The 23,412-nt window shown below is 40.2% G+C and overlaps 2 protein-coding genes across 5 annotated transcripts in view; one reads left to right on the top strand and one right to left on the bottom strand.

Moving 5' to 3' along the window:
• Positions 1–15,138, bottom strand: part of EIPR1 (EARP complex and GARP complex interacting protein 1) — a 61,607-nt gene extending 46,469 nt beyond the window's left edge. Inside the window, exons 1-2 of the mRNA XM_072331494.1 lie at positions 14,946–15,138; positions 4,079–4,162 (exon numbers count right to left, since the gene is read on the bottom strand). Coding sequence (XP_072187595.1) covers positions 4,079–4,162; positions 14,946–14,987 — 126 coding nt within the window. The 5' untranslated portion in view covers positions 14,988–15,138. The remainder of the gene's footprint in view (positions 1–4,078; positions 4,163–14,945) is intronic.
• The window catches only part of TRAPPC12 (trafficking protein particle complex subunit 12), a 47,140-nt gene continuing 38,761 nt past the window's right edge, over positions 15,034–23,412 (top strand). Inside the window, exons 1-3 of one of the 4 annotated variants that reach the window (XM_072331491.1) lie at positions 15,034–15,158; positions 15,722–16,932; positions 19,704–19,820. In XM_072331491.1, coding sequence (XP_072187592.1) covers positions 15,727–16,932; positions 19,704–19,820 — 1,323 coding nt within the window. In that variant the 5' untranslated portion in view covers positions 15,034–15,158; positions 15,722–15,726. Of the gene's footprint in view, positions 15,197–15,352; positions 15,641–15,721; positions 16,933–19,703; positions 19,821–23,412 lie in introns of those variants that run through there. The other 3 variants (XM_072331489.1, XM_072331490.1, XM_072331492.1) reach the window with 3 other exon arrangements.

Raw genomic sequence — 23,412 nt, 5'->3', positions numbered from 1 at the left:
ACTTCTCCTATGAAAGGTGCAAACAAATCTGCTTTATTCAGTTATTCTCCGTTATCTCAAAAGACAAAGGGAGGGAAGGAAACCTTCCACTGGAGTCACTCAAGTCTCATTTGGCAGCTTCACTGAAGTCTCTAGAGGTGAACCACAAATCAAAACTCTATTTACACCAATTGCACATATGCTGTGCCTGTGCTGACCAGGTTACGAGGGTCGTTCAACACAAACTGTTGGAAAGCTCTTTACCCCATCTGAAGCTTTTTGAAATCACAGATGACCAATTTCTCTTCTGCTGTCATGTCTTTGCCTCAGCTGACATCATAGATATCTGAAAATCCTGCTGTAATTATGCTACACACCAAAGACAAAACAATTCTCACAGAAAATACAATAGTACCAAATACAGTACCAACATGATACCAGGAAGAGAAATACTAGCAGAAAAACATTCAGCTAGGACTCATAACACAAAACCCAGTTGCACAGGCTGCTATTCCTCAGCTGCTAAATTACTATCTTTCTAACTTTCACCCGTGTAGTAGGGTAATGAGACCCAACTTGGATAAATAAGCGTAGCATATAGATGCTATAGAAGAGAATGACAGTGATGGTAAGCATAAATTCACTCAGAGAACTTTCTCAACATGACTGCACTGCCCTGAGTAATAGTACGTGTTACCATAGTTCTTGTGGAAAATAACTCTTATTATCAGAAGCAACCCTAAGCTACCAACCTAGCTGCTGTAATTATGCTGAAGACTCTCCCTGAACACACACAAGTCCAAACAGAGAAGAAAAAAAAGAAAATAAACGTAGAGATCTGAAGGCAAACAATTATTTGACATCACTAAAAAAAAAAAAAAAAAAAAAAAATAACTAGAGAAATCACTAATTGCTATGGAAGTGACTAAGGCAGGAAGACAATTAAACACATTCAGAACAAAATTACTCTTTTTCTTCCATTACACAATCTCTATAATTTGTTTCCTTCCATCAGAGACTAACAGGGTACAGAGTGGGAGATGTGGGAAGTGTTTCAGTTTGAGTAGCCACTGCCATGCTCTGTGCCTATGCAACGCCACGCATGAAAACAATAACAGTGGCTTCTAATACAAGACTGACGATAGCTCAGTCCTCAGAGAGATCAAAGATTAGGCGAAGTATTCTTATGCACAGTAAACACATTAAATTAAGAGCAGCAGATGAAACAAAAGCTTCCAAAAGGCCAAGTTTTTAAGAACTGTCTAAAATACTGTCAAAGAATGAGTATGCAACTGCATGAACAATTTCTCAGAATTCACAGTGAACATAGTTTAAAAAACCAAAAACTACATTCAAAGAAAGCACTCAAACCCCCAGCTCAGCAGGAGATGCTTCTACAACAGGCGACAGAAACCTAGACAGAAGGTGCAGATTTTCAGTGATCACCATCTCCAAAGCACTAAACAATAAGATTATAATACAGACCAGCAGCCTGGACTGCTCTCTTCAATAGCCACCTCTCCTCAAGTGGTATTTCACTGGACAGTTTTCTCTGCCTCTCTTCCAGTTGGCAAGAAACTTCATGTTGCCAGTTTTACTCTCCACTTCCACAACACTCCATTAAGAACACGCTGCTCTCCTTAAATTCTTTCTCCTACAGTTTTATTCTCCTTATTCAAGATCTCCAAACCTCATAAGAGAGAGCAAACCACAAGTTGGTTTTTCTTCATTAGTTGTATGCATTCAGGTTTCCTAATTTCATTCACATTCTGAAGGTATATAGCAAAGTTGTTCTACTGGAGTAGATGACAGATCTCCAGTCAAAAATGAACAACTTCCATGAAGTTGTGCAGATCAAATACCGAGCACTTGACACTGTTAGTATCCCAAATACTGACAGAATATAACATTTAAAAATGCTTTCCTTTGCCTGATAAGGAAAACATTAACAACAAAATATTTACACCAGATTTCCTATATATTACTTGCACAGAAATGAATCTCACTAAGGAAGAAATTACCTCGACAGCTGCATGACTGCTGTTCTCTTACCTGCAACACACCTGGTTTGGGACTGGAAAGGAAGAAACATTCTGCACATGATGGAGCTGCATGAGGAATATCTTACCACGCAGCACTTGTTCAAGCACTAAAGGCTGCAAGCCAGTTCATAAGTTAGGTCAGGTAATCAAAAAAGTTTTTTAGCAAATCTAGAGAACACAGTGCTGAATTAAACAATAATGACTTAAGGCCTAAGGCATTTCTTAGGGATTAGCAACTAGCTAATGGAGCTGATGGCCTGAGGCACAGCTAAAGGCCAATAACCCCCAAAGATTCGTTAATACCCTAGGAAGTGGCTTGCACATCTATTATTAATGGAATCACTGGGGGGGGGGAAATAACAAACAAAAAAAACCCAAAAACACGTCCAATGAGGCTGAAATATGTATATGGAGACATTCCTAAAATAGGTAGTCTATGCCAAAAATTTACCTAAATCAGAACTCTCAAATTACTGAAGATCTGCTGGATGCCAATCAATAAGCAAGAATCATCCTTTAACTCCAATTTTGGACTTTAATTAGTCAAACCAAAAAGTAAAAGACAGATTCAACTTTTAACCAGATAAAGCTATTTATTCAGTAGAAATGCACCTCAAAGCCAAATGTCTGAAGAGCACCCAGGACAAGTGTACACGATTTTTTTTTTTTTAATCATCTTGTTTTTAACTAAATCCATTATGCCCCATCTTTTGTTACTGGTTTCACAAGTATTTCCTGAAAAGTAAAGAAACTGAATACTTCATACTCCTCATTCCTTTGAACACTTTTTTCCCCTTGAGTCTTAACTAGCATTAACATATGGTATCAAACTCAATGTCTTTTCGTGAACAATTACTTTTGTGGGCAAAAATACACTGGGGGGAAACTGCATTTTTTTGGCAGTAAATAAATGTAGCGACTAATTTGGATTGTGAGAAATCAGAAAGACAAACCTTAAAAAAATCACACCTTCTCCCTCCCATTCTCTGAATTGACTTCTTCAGTATGGAGGCTTTAAATGGTACATGAGGGCATGGGGCACTGGGGTTACACTCAATACGTATGGTCTTCTCGGCCACTCTCCATCTCTCACTTTTTTTCTGCTCCAGCATGTGCTGTCCATGGTCTGCAGTTCCTTCAGGAATATCCACATGCAGGAACAGGCTCTCCACAGGGAGCTGAGGATATCTGCTCCACCACAGAGCACTGCCTCCTCTGATCTTGGCATCCCCCCTACGGTTTGTTTCTTTCTCTTCTTTGTTCCCTTTTCTCCCATCCCAAAAGTATTCACAGAGGTTCCACCATTTTATTGGTCTCAACTGTGCTCTTCTAGCACAGCCAACTGCAAAATGCACAGGACAGCATCTGGAATCCTCCAGCAGAAAACCTCAGCTGTACCTCTGCTACACCCACCTGAAGCATACACCTAACAAAGCTTTCTAATTGTTTTGCCCTGAAGATCTTCTTTCATTATGAATGCACATACTGAAGTTTAATCATGAAAATGAAATTACTGTAAGTTTATAAGTGCCGTACTCTTAACCACAGAGAAAACAGCCCAACAGGAATTAAGCCATGATAGTCCCTGAAATTTTTAACTTGTTAAATTTGTGTTCAGTAAAGAAACATGGATTACTGACAATTATAGGTTAAAAAAAGATAAATAAATCCATTTCATGTAGCTTCAGATACACAGATATGCATATGCCAGGAGTCACATTAAAGACAATCAGACACTAAAGAATTTTGTTGTACTTCATATGTCTTCCAAGGTTTAAAGACAGCTCCAGAGAATCTAAAGATATAAATTAATGAAAGAATGGAAGCTGCTTTACTAAGCCAAACTGATTTAGACATACAATTTAGAACAGTTTAATTTCCCAGAAATACACACTCTCACTTATATTGCTTATTAATATATCCGCATACAATTAACGTACATCTACAAATTAACTATCACTTAAACTTCAAACAGAGCTAGAGGGCAGGAAGAAGAAAAATAGATATTTGAACAGTATAAAAACAAAACAACAACAAAAAAAGACCAAGCATGTTACCTGATTATCATATCTAAGAGACTGAGTTCCAACCAAAAATCTTATTGCATCTGTTTCTGCTGTCTGAGGTGTTAACGCTCTTGCCTAGGGAGAGAGAACGCCATTAGAAGAGTCCAATTATAACAATCCGTTAATTTCAGCAAAAAATATTTAAGCTTATGTATCAAGCAGTTTTAAGCATCATATTATACAACTTCAATAATTTCCTGTCCTTCACATCTATTTTGCTTAATTCACTTAATTGACATTCAATTCTCACATTTGTAACATACAATGAAGACATAAGTCCTAAATACTTACCTGGCCTTCACTGTAAGAGCAATGCCTCCAAATTAATTCTCCGTCATGAGTTATAAAAAGAGGAAGTAAAACAGAAAAAAATGAAGTGGAACAATGAACTTGATTCTTAAGTATATTGAATATTAATAAATAAATAAATGATGTTCATGCTGGAAGCTTGAAGAGAGTGGTGATGGGGGAAAACAATTCGGACTTAAGATGCTTGCATAAAAATGAAGGAATTATTTTCCTCACCATCATGCATCAAGTTTAAAAAGAAAAAAATAGAAAGCAAATATTTTCTTTTTCAACTCCAGATCACAATGGATAAATTTAAAATAACGATGTTGTTCTTGAATAGCAACTCAAAGTTTTTCTTTACATAAAGCAACAGTCCAAGCCCTTGTCTAGCAGCAACAATAAGAAAATAAAAGTACTCCAAACTCCATAAATGGCATAAATAGTTCATATGCAAGATACAAAATATGATTTAGACAGTATTTTGCTCAAGATCGAGCAGAAGTAGTTCAAAAAACATAATGAACTTTAAAAGTGCAAGCCAGTAGATCAACATTTACAGGAGTGGAAAAAAGCACTAGGGAACACAATTCAGTGCGCAGTTTTTGTTCAAAACATACCCAAATGTAGATCAGAGATAAGTATGAACCCGTACTGATCTGTTTGTGCTTTCCTATTTATGCAGCACTCCTCTACAAAAAGCCTAGACAGTGTTTCCAACTGACAGAAACAATGAGTTCACCAAAAAGATTGCAGAGAAGCTTTTGCCTTAAACAAAATTTACATTTGCAGATCTCTAGCAAAGAGCTGCTTTTCATTTCTGACCTCCTTTCAATTATTTTCAACGTCACATTAGAAGTAAGTCAATGGCTACATAACTCTTTCAAGTAAACAAGTTTATTCTTCTTTCCACAAGTTGAGCAGAAGAGGCCTCCAGATATCTTGAATAAAAATAAATAATAATAAAACAACAACAAAACACAAAGAAGCTTCTCACCCCTTTCAGGTAGATCTAATCTATCTGCTTTCAGGAATGAATAAGGTTAGATACAAAGTGCCCAATATAAGGACTCCGACTACTGTTATTGTCTGTCATGAAGAACAACAGCTTCCGCAGAACAGAGTTCCAACTCATCAGCTGTTGACAAGTAAGGAAAATCTGAATCTTGAAATAAACAGCATTATGATGGACTGTCACGTACTTCCTGGACAAATATATGCTTAATTTTGTCTACTCTGAGTTAAGTTTAGAAAAACAAAATGCTTTTTCAACAGAAGAAGTCTTGTTATGAATAAAGTCTCGGCCTTTGGACTGTTGAGCAGAGTTAAGAAGAGCACCCAGTATCTTTCACAAAAGCATCCTTCCTCACGATCGCAGTAATTAGAAAATAATAAACAGAGTAAGAAAGAGTGACCATTAATCTAAATCAATAAAAACCTCTTATACAAAGCTAGTTATCCACAGAACACTAAGTAGCATATGGATCTGAAAGTAGTCTACCTCCAAAAATACTAAAATTTTATTTACCAAGGAAATTGACATGCTTCATGGCATTACATACTGGCACAGCAAAGACTCACCTAACTGATGCCTCTAGGCAATGCAGCAACAAAAGTAATTAACTTCATTTTTAAAGAACATCCAAGACTAGGGAAGAAAAAACAAAACAAAAACAAAACAAACAAACACAATACAAGGAAAGAGTAAAATATTGTGATGTATGGAAAACCTTCTGGTTACACATTCAAACTTCATATTCACTGTAAACCTCAGTCAGCAATCTCTGTGAAGAAACAGCTTAAACCAGGTAAAGTTTTAGAAAACTGGAGCAATACCGTAACAACCTGACTGGGATGAATTGTACCAAATATTTTAACAGCCTAAAGGAAGTTCATAAACATATAGTCAACATATATAGCACCCAGCTAACACAAAAGCAGATACTGCCTTTGAAAAGCAAACACCAAAGACTTCTCAATACTGTCTGCCAAGGAAGCTGAACAAACCAGCGACCTTCACACCTATGCATAGTAGTGTTCTGTAGCTTCTCCAACTGATTTGTCTCACAAAATTAGGGGTGACACATACACAATTACAAAACAGAAAACCTAAGCAATCTAACAATTATCAGTTCCATTTTGTGTTTTTAGAAAACAGAAGTCTCTACAGATAGCAAGAGACGTAAGCAATAGCTGTGGAGATCCAGGACACAGCAACACTGCACTCCAGAGGGTCTCCCAGACAGTGTCTTCTACATCCTAGGGCTAGGACAGGCTATTCTGCCTACAGAGTCTCTCAAAGTAACAAAAACATTCTGAAGAAAAAATGAGGTTGAGATAAAGAGTGTGTGAGAGGCTGAGGGGTTTGGAGGAGGAACAAAGGGAAACTGCCTTAAGAATTCAGTGTAAGGAATACTGTACAAGAACACCACAGCATGTTATTTTGTGCATAATTTACAAACATCATTTCTATGTCATATTTAAAAAAAAAAAAAAAAAAGTGCCTGCTATACAACAGTTAAAACTCAAATACTTTTGTTTGTTGTTTGTTTCAAAGAAAGGAGTGAATTCAGATATACAACTGAATAGACTAGCAGTGGTCACACTGAAGTTCAGTATGGATCAGAGACAAAATGTAGTCAAACACAATGAACTGGCATGTTCATCTATTGCAACCTGAAGTATTCTACGGAACCAAAAATTACACATATGGAGAGAGAAAACTACATGAATGTACACAAATTATAAAAAGCATTCATAATTCATCATTTGTCCCCGAGACAGTAAATCTATTATGCTTTTAGCAACAAAAGTATAAAGTTATGAATTAACTTTGAAGAAAAATTATACCTTTACCAAAGCAGAAAGAAAAATAAACAAACCTGCAGCAAGAAAGACCAGCACCTTGGACAGAGACAAAAAGAGCAGATGGGGGTAGAAATGAGTTACTTAAAGACAGGCCAAGTAATTTTTTTCTAGAAAACAAAACAGAACCTTAAATTACCAATTTCACTCATTATCTGAACTCTAGCTCCAGCATTTCCCAATGGATATGCTAGATTATTCAACACAGTCACCACTATTAGCTATGCGTTTTCACCAGCAAGGAACAAGAGCCTAAATGCTGTGCTCATCAAAACTTGCACCAGTGGAGGTGACCCACTGTTGCTATCACCACTGCTGAAGCATCATCCACCAACTAATTGTGCTCACATCCACTGTTTGGTCTACATAAACATTCAGCAAGTGCAGATAAATGTCAGTGGGTGCCATTTTCTCTGCATGGAAGAATTCAATTTCACATTCTTGCTTCATGCACACTTCCATGTCAGAGGCCATTGTGTCAGACCACCCCTCTGCTACCATCTGTCACATGCTAAGAAAATGTAGTGGAATACAGGTGGGAAGGTTCAACCTGTACTACCATACCACCATTATCTGCCTCTGATGTCGTAGGCCAACACGATAAAATAGGCAGCATTACTTCAAGAGCAGCTCTCGTTAACTATACTGTATAGCTAATGTATATAAGCAACAAAACAGATTCTGATTTTTAATATTTTCATTAAAGCAGTAAAAAAAGAGAGCAATAAAAACATAAAACTAGTGGGATATTTGACCTTGCTTTCATGAAACTAATGCATGCATCAGGCTGTTTTGATGGAACGTTCGCAATTCTCAAGGCTCTCATCAGAGACTTATGAAACTTTACTTCTTCTGGGCTTCACCCTCAACAACAGCTGCTCACAAATGTCTTTATTGACAAAAACCAATGACATAAATAAGGTATGACTGTGAAGCAAGGGATATTTTTTTCCTATAAAAGTCTGGTACTGAGACATGGTCAGATTTTTTAATTGAATATCTGATTGCAACTCTGTAAGTACATTTTGAAATAGAATGCATGTCAAATGAAAATGTAGTTGCAAATGTACAAAAAAAGGGTTTTTTTTTTTCCTTTGCAATCTTGAAATCTGTTCTTAAATTCCTTTACAAAAAGGGAAGGCTGTATATTTTTCTCTGTTCACATGACTGTGCTTAGTCAATGTATCTACATGCATAAAATTATTTGCCATAACTAGAGCTGGCACTGCACCACACCCTCCCTGTGCCGTGGTTGGAGCTCAGACAGCATTGATGTTTTGGTTGTTGCTGAGCAATGGGTGCAAAGTTGTGCCGCCACCATGACAGCATGGGATGGCCACAGCATGGACTGTGCTAGGTTGCAGGTTGGACATGCCTGGTCTAAGAAATAAAGAAGGCTGTTTTGGAACAATAATGCACCAAATCTGCACTTAGTCTGTAACTTCTCTCAAACCTTTCTCACTTCCACTTTCTCCACTAACCAAATCCACAGAGTCACTTTCCACTGTCCACCATTCAGGGTGTTAATCTGCCAAGAAAAAAATGGCTCAAGTAATCTCAATACTACTGCTACACATAGTTGATGTGCTGCACTGGTCTGATAGCAGCAAACAAAAATACTGCCCTGAACATTTGAATATCTGCATTAAATGAGCTACAGAAATCCTTTTGGTTTTATTACAGGTGCCATTTGAAAACAATATAGTCAGTCTGTACTATTAAGTAGTGAAACTGCTATACAATATGTTCATGACATCGCATTTGGCTTGCAGTTTCCAAATTTGCAGGCAGCCATTTGACCAACTGCTTATGCTCAAAATGCAGAAATATTATATGGTTATTTGCAAGGGCAGGAGAGAAAAGGATTGGCTTTGCTGATGTCCCAGTCTGGAGGGGAAAAAAGAAAACAAAAAGCAAATCAAGAGGGTTTTTTCCTCCCTCCTCAAGAAAGCCTCAGGATGATAACAGCATAAATATTATGCCAGCCTTCTGGCCTATTTTCCATTTTCAAGTAGGTACACTTTGATCTTTACCTAGATAGGACAGCCTTGTTTCTCCCATCCCAGCAGGAGACTCTCCAACCATAAGCTGCAAAAAGCTGCAGCAAATCCATCAGTGAAGAGGTTGGCAGCACACATGCCCAGGTGACCCTCAGTGCTCTGACAGCTGCTTTCTCAAACTTGTTCAGAGCATAACAATTCCCACCACGAACACATTTAGTGCACTGACCCTATTGCACAGGCTGACAGGTTCTGTAAACCTTCCCAGCTACAAAAGCAATCCTTGCAGAAAACCTTGCATAGCACAATCATCCTTAGAAATCCCACTTTCTCACTGTCACTGTGCGCTGGCAACAAAGCTTAAAGGTAAACATCTTTAAGAGTTCTTCAAGCTTGCATAACAATAGCATCATGGTGACATTAGGCTGTACCATATCAAATATTACTTTGATCCTGCTAATTGCTTAAGGGTCTTAAAAGAAGTACTATCTATGTAGTCCAACTCAAGCATTAAAATCTTTGGGAGATTACTTAAGAGCACTTTGTCATATACCTTATTTTTTTTTTCCTCCTCTCCATTGAGTCTTTGAATCCAATAATATGTTTGGCTGGAGTTCTATATGACGCTGTCATGGGTGATATGCTGCCCTCAAGAAGGGACACGAAGGAGGAGGCAGATACAAAAATTCACGAGAGAACATCTTTCCAGCCTAGACTAAAATAAACAGGACTGCTGCTCATGAGGCATATAACACTGGGAAAGAAAAAAGGCTGAGAACAGCAGGAATTTTACAAAGTCATAATCAGTTTCTTGATTCGATTTTCGAACTAAATTCTCCAAAGACATCACTAATGCTACAATCAAATTATTATCCTAGTTCTCTCTAGGCAACTTTCTTCTGTCCCACAAGGGATTGAAAAGGCCCAAGGAGAAGAGAACCTCACTGCAAACACAAGCCATAGTCTCCGCACCTCCCATAATGACAGCATGGCTGAGCCTGAGAGGATGCAGAGGTTCCCTGGGTGCTGCACAAGTGGCATGCAACTCCCTGGAAAATCCCTCTCCCTCCTCCAATATGAATCTATACTTGCCTTCTACCAGAAGAAAGGTAAATCATTAGTTTGTACTGAGAATATCTGTAATTTTAAACATACACACATACTAAACATGACCTGTGGCCAACCCATGCCAGTTAGTATTTTGTACTGCTCCAAGATTTATTGTAAAGTCTCAATTTGCTTTACAGAAATTAAGAGCCATCTTACTTCATCAAAAAGGCAAAAAATCCCTAAACCAATGGTCTGAGCAGGTTGTATAAATATCATAGTATCATATCATAGTATCACAGTATCGTGTGAGTTGGAAGGGACCTTAGAGATCATCGAGTCCAACTCCCGGGATTCGAGCCCTCTAATGTAGCAGAGCGGCAGTTCTACCACTTGCACCACAGGGGGGATTCGAACCCGGGCCCTCCGGTGCTGCAAGCAGCACTTTATACCACTGTGCCACCGGGGGCACACAATATGACCAACAATTAACTGAAAATTAAAATACAGACCAAGGACTGCTTACCACTGCAGGACAACAAAACAAGATACAGGTTCTTCCTCCAGAATCACAGCTGGCATTGAAACTATGCCACACTTAAGTCCTGAAACGCAACCACCACACATCTCATATCCAGGACTATAAGCACATCCAGCCAACCTTAAAATAAGGCCCGTAAAGTACTCCCAGGCACTCAGTAGTTCTTATACACCTATTATAAAGGTCACCTATTTTAAATGTCAAACAATAGGAAACTGAAAGAAACTATGGATCGCCTGAAAATGAAGCTTATTCAACAAACATTAAGCACACTGAGTACTCTAGGCTATAGAGCAAACATAAGTCAACTCCAACCAGGAAATATAAGAAGCAGATCATTTCAGTAACAAAAATAAATAGCAAGGTCACAGAATGGTTGAGGTGGGAAGGGAGCCTTGGAGTTCACTTGGTCCAGTCCCTGCTCCAGCAGGGACACCCAGAGCACAGTGTCCAGCATTACATTCAGGCAGCTTCTGAAGATCTCCAAAGAAAAACCCCACTGCTTCTGGGCAACCTGTATCAGTGCTCTGTCACTGGAACAGCACAGAAGCATTTGCTGGTGGGACTTCATTTACCATGCTCTCATAATTTAGGTTATTGGTGAAACTTGCTAAGATTCTTTTCAAAAGCACAAGCCTTCTGTACTGAAATGTTCTGCAGCTACTGTAGCTCCATACTCATCATAAAGATTCACAGCCACATCACTTAGTCCTCAGTTCATGTGGCTTCTCACCCATCATCCATTCCTCTGCAGTTATTTTCACTTTGACTACAGTTGGAGCATAGAACAGCTATGGTGGGTCACTGCCAGGGGAAAAAAATCATGCAAGAATCACACATCCTAGAACTGACGTATACTTTTCATGTTTATGCAGTGTTCACATAACTCACAGACACAGCAAAGAAAAAAGACCAGACATTTTGAGGGCAATATGAACAACATAAATAGTGCAAGAAAAAAAAAAATCCGCAGCCAGCTGGTAAAACAGGGGAAAGGAAATTAAACTAGTCCTGCACAAAGTGAAATTCAGTAATTTACTTGATCAAAGTTTGTCAAAGTAGTTTCAAACAGCAAGTATTTATATGCTAGTATAAAGGCTCAGCACCTGTATCTTCCATTTACATTTTCATGTGTCTGAAATGTGAACTAAAATACTCTTCTTCCATTAGGTGGTGTTTTCATGAAAACCAAATTAAAAAATAGCATTTGCACATTATTCTAAGCTACCTTAATTAAAACTGACCAGAAATTATGCAGAAAAAAGTCTTATTGCAGTGATAGACAGAAGGAATTAGCTTCAGATTCTTAAACTTAAAAACCATGCCACACTGAAGCAGATCAAACACATACTTACAACAGCCACTTTTTTTCAGGCAGTATCCAAAATCAGATTGTTATTGACTCCTGGAGACAAACGCAGGGTGGGCTAGTCTGCAATCACTAATGTAGCTCCTGGGTGCCCAGGGTTTGTGACATATAATTATTTATAATAGAAGTAAGATGATCCCTCCCTCTCTATAAATGCTTCGTCATTTCAAATCTCAGCTTTGAGTAAGCCTGTCATAGACTTGAAGGAAAGACTATCAGTAACTGAAAATAAAAGAATTAAAAGCCAGACTTAAGCAACAAAAGAAAAATTCATTAAACAGGCTGAAAAGTACTTCTGAAGACACAGCACTTCTGACACATAACTGGAAAGAAGCAGTCATAAACCAGCTTTCTTACCCTCATCCTCTCTCTGAATTAAGTGCAATTCTCTTTCATTACTACCATCTTAGTTCTTTTGCTTTCCCATCCCACCAGAGCTGTTGCACACATTGCAGAAGGGAAGAGCTCCACAAGAGATGCGTGATGTGAAAGGCTGAATAGAGCAGGCCCATGACCGGTCACACAGGCTAGATTTCCTATATTTCTGAGAAATCTGCCATTAAGACCTCCTAGAAAAAAGCTATGAATTTTACAAAAATAGAGGATATATTCTATTCTACAAGAAACATTTAAGCTTTTTTAATGTTTAAGTACAAGCTACACACAAAACAGGACATATTATCAGACTTGAGTAGATTTAACTTGTGGTGCAGGTCAGTGCTACACATGAGCTCTGATATGAGAGGAAAACCAAACAGATTTTTTTCTAAGACAAATCTATTTGCGTAGTCAGCATCACTGAGCATGCAATTCAGTAGACAGAGCACCAAACTTCATTAACAGAACCTTCATACATCACCAGAACACTTTCCATAAACATTTTAGTAATGAAAAAATGCACATAGGCCTGCATTTATTTCATTACTTTGTATTACTGAATCCACTGTAGAATGAAAATATTGCTCTGTGAGATGCAGAAGAAATACAGCCTCTCCTATTATAACAGCAATAGGACTAGGGCAGTTATTGCTTAAGACAACAGCTGAGTAAAACCTTATTGCGGGAAGGAACAATGGGACAGCATCACTCTCATCTACCTGGCTACCTTACTGGGTGTTCCCCTACAGCTTGTAAGAACTGCACTGACTATGAGATTGTATTCCTCCATTCCTCAGCACAAGAAGGACATGGAGGTAATGGAGCAGGTCCAGAGAAGGGCAACGAGGCTTGTTAAGGGCTTGGAGAATCAGCCCTATGAGGAGAGACTAAGGAAGCTGGGGCTGTTTAGTCTGAGGAAGAGGAGGCTGAGGGGAGACCTTATTGCTGTCTTCCAGTACCTGAAAGGTTCTTACAGTGAGAGTGGGGCAGGTCTATTCTCACTACTGACTTGTGACAGGACGAGGGGAAATGGCCTCAAGTTGCGCCAGGGCAAGTTTAGGTTGGATATTAGAAAGAACTTCTTTACAGAAAGGGTGGTTAGGTACTGGAATGGGCTCCCCAAGGAGGTGGTTGAGTCGCCATCCCTGGATGTGTTTAAGAGCCGCTTGGATGTGGTACTCAGGGATATGATTTAGCAGAGGTTTGTTGTTGTGGTATTTTTGTGGTTGTTTTTTAAGAGATAGGCTACTGGTTAGGCTGCGGTTGGACTTGATGATCTTCAAGGTCTTTTCCAACCTGAGTAATTCTATGATTCTATGATTCTATGATTATAACCAATAGAATCACAGAGTAACAGAATTGCCCAGATTGGAAAAGACCTCAAAGAACACCAAGTCCAACTACAGCCTAACCATAGTACCCTAACTCTAACAACCCTCTGCTAAATCATATCTCTGAGCACCACATCCAAACAGCTCTTAGACATGTCCATGGATGGTGACTCAACCATCTCCCTGGGGAGCCTATTCCAGTGTTTAACTACCCTATCTGTAAAGAAGTGTTTCCTAAATAGGTTCATAAGGTAAAGTAGGACAGTCCAAGAAGAGGCTCAGTCCTTATAGCCAAAATCACAGAACCACAGTAGTTGTAAGGGTCCTCTGGAGCCCACCTAGCCCAACCCCCTGCTGAAGCAGGTTCCCAACAGTGGGTCACACAGGCAGACATTCAGGCAGGTCCTGAATACCTCCAGAGAAAGAAACCGCATCACCTTTCTGGGTCACCTGCTCAGTGCTCTGTAAGTCTCTGCCTCATGGTATGGAACTTCTTATGTTGCAGTTTTTGCCTTGCCACGTGGCTTCCCACCACTGGAAACAGCCCTAACACTACGGGTTAATTTGTCATGGGGAACAGGTACAGAGAGAGGGAAACAGCAAGAGACACCTACAAACACCGCGTTGCTTTGTAGCTCGATATAACCAAGTACAGTTCACAACTTCTTGTTCAGTTCCATGCTCTGCCCTTAGAATAGCAATGGGGAGGGGGGAGGAACCTGAAAAGGAAGAAACAGCTTGAAGAACCTACTGGAGACTGCTGGCATCTCCTCCGCCCAGCATAAAAAAAAGAGGAAACTACCAGAGAAGCAGACAAGAAGCTGACAAGGAAGCAGAAGCCCGGGATGCCCTGTGGAGCACGTCTGCCCAGGGCACGCCGGAGACACCGGCAAGCATCGCAGCAAAGGGACGCGGCAGAGGAGCAGCCCCAGCGGGGCCTCTCAGCCCACCGAGGGCCTCAGGGAGCGGCCTAGGGAGCGGCACAACGGCTCCTACAGTTGTTGAAAGCCGAACGCGACCCTTCTCCGTCCGTACCCACCTGGAACTCCAGCCCGTAGATTACCGGTGCGTCGTCCTCCATGCCGGCACACAACGTCCGCCTCTCCCCGCCGCTCCTTTCTGGCCCTCGGCGCTGCCCGTCGGCCGCTTTCCGGAGCGGACCCAGCGCAGCCGCACTGCCGTCCGCCTCAGCCGGCGGCGCAGGCGCAGTAGGGAAGAGCAGCGGGGGTGGCGGGCCGTGCGGTGAGGTGAGGTGAGCCGCGGACGGGCGGACGGGGTCTGGGGCGGACGGTGAGACGGCCGCGGGGCACGGGCCTACGGGAGGGAGCAGATGAGGAGGAGAAGCGTAGGTGCCCGCGGCACTGCGCCGAAAAAGGCAGCGGGGTGGCCGCGCCCACCTTGCAGCTCCAGGGGGACCCTGCGGAGGCCCCGAACCTGGACGGCCTCGGTCTGTGCGGGAGGGGCGGAAGCGGCGCTCTGCGGTAGCGGCGGTGTCAGCCGCGCTTCCACCGGGCTGAGCCGCTCGCTCCCTTCCTGCCTGGGCCGGATCAGTCCTTGCGGGCACGAAAGCCGCTGTCTTGCTGCGTGTGCTTAGGTGGAGGTATCTGCCAGCGAATCCCAGCGTTTGGGGTTTGCTCGGAACGCCGCGGGCTGAAGAGGGCCTATTTGTGATTTTATTCCGTGGGCAGGTATTGAAGGAAAAATGTCCAACGGTGAAATGACTGAGCTTTTAGAGTAAGAGTTACAGTATTCGTTTGGTACTGGTGGTTATTTGGAGTGCACAAACTAATTTCTGCATATCCTTTCTCCCTTCAGCTGCCATGGAGAATAGTACAGGCAGTGCCAAGGATGCTCAGAGCGCCTTGGATGAAGAGGACGGAGGAAATACAACTCAGCAGAAGACTCAGGAAGAAATCCTCTTTCATGAGGAAACCATTGATCTTGGTGGTGATGAGTCTGAAGGGAATGAAACTGTGTCGGAAGATTCAAATAACTTTATAGATAAGCTTAATGAACAAATGATGGAGAGCGTCATTATTTCAGACTCTCCAAACAACAGTGAAGATGACACCGGTGAACTTGGTTGCCTGCAGGAGATTGTAGAGCAAATGGAAGCTAAGGATAACCAAAATACTCAAGCAGAAGTGGGTAAGGAAGAGCTTTTAAGTAATGAGAGTGAAACTGAACATGAAGAGACACCCAAAGACATCTCCGAGATTGGAACTGATGATCAGGCGTCTTTAAAGGAGGAATCAATTCAGGAAACAGAGAAAGATGAACCAAAGTTGGGAAACAACGTTCCCGTTGAAACAAAGCCAAATGGTGCTGATGAAAGTAAACTCGATGACCAGATATCATCACCCAGAACTAGCAAGCCGTCTGCTGAGGTTGAGCCTATTCCTGTGTGTACTATTTTCAGCCAAGCAACCAATGCTAATGCTCAGCCACAGTTGTTCCTGCCTGATGGCTTCGAGCCTCAGATGGTGAAATCTCCCAGTTTCAGTAGTATCACTGAGACTCCAGTGAAGTCTAATCCACAGGTGGTTCAGCCCAGTCCTAGTCTAAGCAAGTTCTTTGGTGATACTGTTAACACTAATACTTTAGCTTCAGATTTTTTTGATTCGTTTACTACATCCAATTTTATTTCTGTCAGTAATCCCAACGCGAGCTCTTCAGTTCCAGAACAGATGTCCTCTTTGTCAAATGGTGGAGAAGGTTCCTGTGCTCAGCCCAACCCTGCTTTCTCTGTGGGAAATGGGAGACCTGAAGCAAGTGGTCCTCAAGCATCACTAGAAACAACACAGTCCCCCAAGCCATTCTCACAAATCCAGGCTGTATTTGCCGGGAGTGATGACCCATTTGCCACAGCCTTAAATATGAGTGAACTAGATAGAAGAAACGATGCATGGCTTCCCAGCGAGGAAACCAGAAATGTTCTGATCTCAGTTGCCACACAACAGTACAGCACTGTATTCATAGACAAAGAGAATCTCACCATGCCTGGATTAAAATTTGATAATATCCAGGTAAGAGACTGTGGTTGTACTTTGGTTGTTCATTGTATTTTAGAAGTACTAAATAAGAGCTCTCCAATAACGTGTATAACATAGTGCTTTGTTGCCAGCGGCCCTCTAGTACTACTCTCATCCTTACTAGAAAATTTAATGACACTGCCTACTAGTACCTGAAAGGACTAAAACAAAATCTGAGTTAAATTTGTTAACTATATTGGAAACCAGTAGTGACAGCCTACATAAAATCCAGAGCAGGATCCAAGTATAAATGCACATGTATGAAAGCACATAAGTGGAAAGGTGACATTACAGTAGGTCAGTGTAATACATTTCTATGGTAAGACCTGATGCAAAATCAGCAAGGGGATCAGGGGGGCTTCCTCTTCCTTTCTTTTTTATTATTTATAAGCAAGCAGGTCAGCGTAGTCCAGTTTTGAGTTTCTCTATGGTTACGTGAATTGCATCACATCCAGTTATTGGTTTTCAGTGGCCCGCTGTTCTCTTTCACTGGCCAGACATTCCTTGGTTTGCTGTCGTTGTTCTCTATGATTGTAGGGCTTTGAATTGCTTATTTAACTGAAACTATAATTATGGAGTACTCAAAATGACAACTAAAGCGTTTTGGGAGGCATGTTTTAATGCTAAAACAGTTTCTAATAATTCATTAAAGTTTCGGTATGAATATGCATTTGTAAACAGGAGGGATGCCAACTTTTTATAGGGGCAGAGAGGGATAGAACAAAGGGGAATAGTTTTAAACTAATAGAGAGGAGATTTAGATTAGGAGGAAGTGTTTAATTCAATGCTTGGTGAGGTGCAGCTGCCCAGAGAAGCTGTGGTATCCCATCCCTGGAGGGCCTTAAGGCTAAGTTGAATGGGGCCTTGGGCATCCTGAGCTGGTGGGTGGCAACCGTGCCCATTGGAAGGGGTTGGAACTGGGTGGTCTTTAAGTTCCCTTCTGGCCCAAGCCATTCTATGAATTAAGCTCTATTTGAGTTTCTTGATTAGCTTCTGAAATCTCCAGAAGTAGTACACAGAACTGCAATGGTCTTGGGCTGCAGTTGGAAAGATGTTGAGAAATAGATAGCTGGGCAAAACTAGAATGTGAAATTGAGGCATGAAAGTATCATGTATGGAATTACTCAGTTTATTGCTAGCAAATCTGGAAGTAGTTCATGTATTTGGATGGTCTTCCTCCTAGCTGCTCTATTGTTCAAAATGTAGAATTAATCACAGAATCACAGAATTTTCAGGTTGGAAAAACCTAGAAGATCATCTAGTCCAACCATTACCAATACTTCCCAACTAAACCATATTCCTCAACGCAACATCCAAACGTTTCTTGAACACTCCCATGGTCGGTGACTCTACTGCCTCCCTGGGCAGTGCATTCCAATGCCTGACTACCCTTTCTGAGAAGAAATACTTCCTAATGTCCAGCCTGAACCTCCCCTGTCGCAGCTTGAAACCATTCCCTCTAGTTCTATCACTGTCTACACGAGAGAAGAGGCCAACCCCCAGCTCACCACAACCTCCCTTCAGGAAGTTATAGAGAGCTATAAGGTCTCCCCTGAGCCTTCTCTTCTCCAGGCTGAACAATCCCAGTTCCCTCAGCCGCTCCTCATAAGGCCTGTGCTCCAGACCCCTCACCAGCTTCGTAGCCCTCCTCTGAACACGTTCCAGGGCCTCAATGTCTTTCTTGCAGTGAGGGGCCCAAAACTGAACACAGTACTCAAGGTGCGGCCGCACCAATGCCGAGTACAGGGGGAAAATTACCTCCCTGTTCCTGCTAGTAACACTGTTTTTGATGCAAGCCAGGATGCCGCTGGCCTTCTTGGCCACCCAGGCACACAGTTGGCTCATGTTCAGCCGTGCATCAATCAGTACTCCCAGGTCCGTTTCCTCAACACAGTCCTCCAGCCACTCTGTCCCAAGCCTATAGCGTTGCCTGGGGTGGTTGTGGCCAAAGTGCAGGACCCGGCATTTGGTCTTGTTAAACCTCATCCCGTTGGCTTCGGCCCAGCTCTCCAGCCTATCCAGATCTCTGTAGGGCCTCGCTACCCTCAGGCAGATCGACACTCCTAATCTTTCTGACTTCAGAAATCTATCTATTAAACGTCTGTCTCTCTTAGCTAGTCTCATTTCTACAAATTACTGAGCTACTTCAATAACCTGATTTCTCTGATTCCAACGGTTAACTCCATTGGAATTAAAAATACTTGTTAAATTGGTAGTGTGATTTATTTATTTATTTTGTGTGTGTGTGTGTGTGTGTGTGTGTGTGTGTGTGTGTGGATATTTAAGGTCAATATAATTGATCATGTGCCACTTTATGCATTATAAATGGTAAAACCTTGCTTTGCAATATTTCTGAAAGGCATTTTGTAAGTCATGTGAAAGGTATACCATGCATGTGTGTGTCATGTAGTAGCCCTTTGTGGCCAGCATTGAGGGTGTGTGTATTTGTATAATTAATATAGTGATTTGAAGGTTAATAATCAGAAGGAAACAAACAAGCATGGGCATTTTTATGCTAATTGAAACCTAAACGTTAGAAGAAAGAATCTAAGCAAGAAGCAGAGTAAATCTAGAAATGTTCATTAAAATACTGCAAATATCTATACATTCCTGTTTATTTCACATAAGAAAGTACTGGAAGATGAGTATTTTTCAAATGAGAAAGATATGCTGCTTACCTTCATTTCAGTATTTTGTTTGACCAAAATATTGTTTAATGTTTAAACTCACTGTGTTTCTTCTTTTTTTCTGCCATGAACACAAAGGGAGATGCAGTAAAAGACTTAATGCTCCGCTTCCTGGGGGAGCAAGCTGCAGTGAAGAGACAAGTTCTAAATGCCACCTCTGTAGAACAGTCATTTGTAGGCTTGAAACAGCTAATTGTAAGTACAAATGTTCATAATTTAATATATTTTAATGTCATGCTTCCCTCAACATTACTGATAGTTAATGACTGTGAGAAGGAAGTTGAAAAGTGTCTATTAATCTCTTTGTGGTCATGCAGAGGTACTAGCCAAAGTACAGTAATTTTCTTAATGGGAATGAAACTGGTATTTAAATACTGGTGTTAATGGATGTAGTAAGTTTTTTTGTCTGCTGACGTTAGAAACAAGGCAATTGTAAGATACTGTGAGTTTTATCAGCTGTTAATGTTTACATAATGTAAATGGTTTCAAAATAGATTTTAATGGCTTTTTTTGTTCATTTCCATATGCATTCTTGATGTTTTTGCAGTAGTGTTTTGCAGAAGGTTAAGATGTACCATTAAGATGGTAAGCAAAGCTGAAGTGGTAGTTTCAACTGCTTCTATTTTTTTATTTCAAAGCAAGAAAACTGAACTAAAATGCTTCCAAATGAAAGTCTATTTTTCTGTAAGTGAAAGGTTCTTTCAGACCTTTAAACAGCTGCGTCCAGCAGCCACATGAGCTTTGCCTTGTTCTTTCAGCCACTATGTTACATGTGAAACTCATCACTATTAAATGTCTGTAGAAGTGTCAAAGCATTTCAGGTTTATTTCATTCCTGACAAAATGAATAAAAAACTACTGAGGAAAAACACCTAAGAATCATAAGTGTTAAAACAATTTATATTTAGCGTTTAACATTTTATCGTTTAGTTGCATTACATTACATGAAAAAGCTCCAGGGGGGCTTTTTGTCACGTTAGGAAGATTCTAGGTAGTCTCTTCAAACATTGTTCAAGAAATTCAGAGTTATCTTTTGAAACTAAACCTGGAAAAACATATTGTGGTTTCCATCATAGAAATGATTTTACTGTCGCTCTCCTTGTTCTGCTTAACTGGAGAGTTCAGAGGGGAAAAAAAAATCTCATTAAGAAATGAGGAAGAAAGGGCTTTTTTTCCCCATGTTTGCTCCTTAAGATGAGTTGGTTTGACATACGGGGAGAAACAAATCTTTCTCTGTTTGGCCCAGTAGCTTTGTCTGTGCAAATTGTTTTGTGCTGCAAACCATTTTATACCTTAAGTACAGTGCTGCCATGGGTATCGTTTTAGCTTCGAGTGTGCACGTAAGCTTCATAAGAGCATTAAAAGCAGAAAGTACAGGAAGCAATGTGCTGCTGTCACATCTTTTGCTACCTGCAGCAGATTTCTTCTAAAATTTAACTAATTTGAGAGTGTTTTGTTTCTGTTTTGTAAAACTGAAACCATTCAGCCAGAAGTCAGTGCTCTTCAGTTTTCTGTGCTTCCAATTGTTAGCTGATGGGATGGCCAAGTATAGAATATAATGAGTTCTCAGTTTTGTTTATAGAACTTTGGTTTTTATTGTAAGAATTAATTTGGTTTATTAGTTCCTTGCCAATATTACTGTGTTGTTTTGTTTTTATTTTTATTTTGTTTTCTGAAAATCTTAATGTAGAAAACTTATTTTTGTCTGGCAGCAGTCTTAAAGGCAATCGATATTTTGAACCTTCTTAGAACCAGTGGCATTCTATGATAGATTATATTACTTAAAAGGCTGGATGCCAGGCCAGCCTTTAGCAACCACCAATGGTGCTGTCTTTGAGTGAATTCCTGACAAAATATATCCAAGGAATGTTATCTTTTCATATGAGGGGCCACTTACAGGGAATATTGTAATTAACATGTGGTTAAAATCTGGAGCTTGAATTCAGACTGGTGAAATTTGGAATATTGCTATGCAGATCCCACAAAACAGGATTTTTCCTTACCTGTTTAGTATCTGTATGAATTACGCATCAGCATAAAAAGTAATGAGATCGCTTCTGTCATATAATTCAATTCCTTTCTACAATGGACAGCCAAGTAATAGGTTCTGTTTCAAAGGGGTCCACAGCACAGAAGGGAGAAACATACTCTTGGGCGAGAGTCTGGAGCTAAACTCTATCCTATTATTTAAGTGCATACATGTGAGCTAGTGTCTAAGCTCCAAAGTCAAAAGAGATCTGATCAGTACAGTTACTGGAAACATCTAAACTTAGATGTGTAAATATGTAGTGCCAACTAACACGCCCAAGAACTGTAGGAAGATGCTGTACAAAGGCACCATCAGCCACTGGAACTAAAAGTAAATGCTGCTTCGTGTTATGTTTGCTGGGTTAAAGTGCCCCAGTGATGGCATTCATTCAGTGTTGTAATGATTGTGAATTCTTTTTTATGTTGCTTTTTAAATATTTTTGGTGTGTTTTTTTATTATGTTTCCTTTCTCTCTACTGTTACTTCGTGTGGACACACAGCAGCGATGTTTCTATTTCTCAGATTTTTTTGTATCTTATTTCTAAAGGCAAAATCTCCTGTTACCCTGTAGTAAAGGCATTGCCTTAGCCATCCTACAGCTCTTCTTGGTATCTCTTGCTATTGAAATTAACTGAAAATGTGCTCCTAGTAGAGCAATGGTAGACTTGTTCTGCAGTTCAACCTGTTTTGCAACTCTGAGGCTTTAAAGGGCTGTAGAGGTCAAGAATTTCTATATTTCAGGTGAAAAAAGAAAACCTGAGTGAAATGTTTTATTAAATTGTATAGGAAAACGTATTTACCTCTGACAGAAGTACATGTAATAGCCTGTCTTCACAGCTTTGCTTTGTTTTGCACCAGCAAATACAAATTATGCATACAAAAGCAAGTTGAGATTGTTAGTTCTTATTCCACATTTTACATTAAGTTTTTTACCCTTGGTTGAACAAATAGCATGGTGTTTCTTACTAGAGACCTTTCTGATATTTTGAGCTGTAAGATGTTTGCACTAAACAAACCTAAAATAAAACTTGTGCATTTTGCTGTTATAAATACGCAATGATGGCTGTAAGTATGCAATAATTTCTTCAAGTTGCTAGACCAGGAAAGGGTTACTAACTCCATTTTCTTAACTGATGTGAAAGTGCCCTACCAATGTAATTTACAGGGGAGAAGAATGTCACAGCTAGTGGAGGAGGACATTTTAATCACTTTAATGGTGTTACATGTAGAGTTAATGACTCCCTTTGAGTCTATTTTCAAAAAAAAAATCATATAGAGTTACTTTTGCATGTGATTAATGTTGTGTTCTTGCATATATTTTCAATTATAACAAACCTAGATGCAATAGTATGGCATACATATTTAATAAGTTAGGAACTCTCCTTAAAAATACAGGGGTTTTGAATTCCTTTACTTCTGCATCAGTCAGTAATTTACAACGTTTTTGTAGCTGATTGATCAGAGTCTCCACAAACAGTAGTTGGGGGCCTGAGAGGATTAAAGAGGGAAGTTGAGTTTCTACCACTAAAAAATATGTATCTATTGGATAAAAATGCAGTAGCTTACCTCTGACTCACAGGTGTTTTCCTGATAGCCTAAATAATGTTATAAATTCTCTTTCTTTGTCAGGTGAGTTGGCCTCTTCTCTCGTGTAGACAGTGATAGAACTAGAGGGAATGGTTTCAAGCTGCAACAGGGGAGGTTCAGGCTGGACATTAGGAAGTATTTCTTCTCAGAAAGGGTAGTCAGGCATTGGAATG

This window comes from Excalfactoria chinensis, chromosome 3 (assembly GCF_039878825.1).
Source record: "Excalfactoria chinensis isolate bCotChi1 chromosome 3, bCotChi1.hap2, whole genome shotgun sequence".
NCBI classification, from domain to species: Eukaryota; Metazoa; Chordata; class Aves; order Galliformes; family Phasianidae; genus Excalfactoria; species Excalfactoria chinensis.
This window is presented reverse-complemented; position numbering and strand designations above follow the sequence as displayed.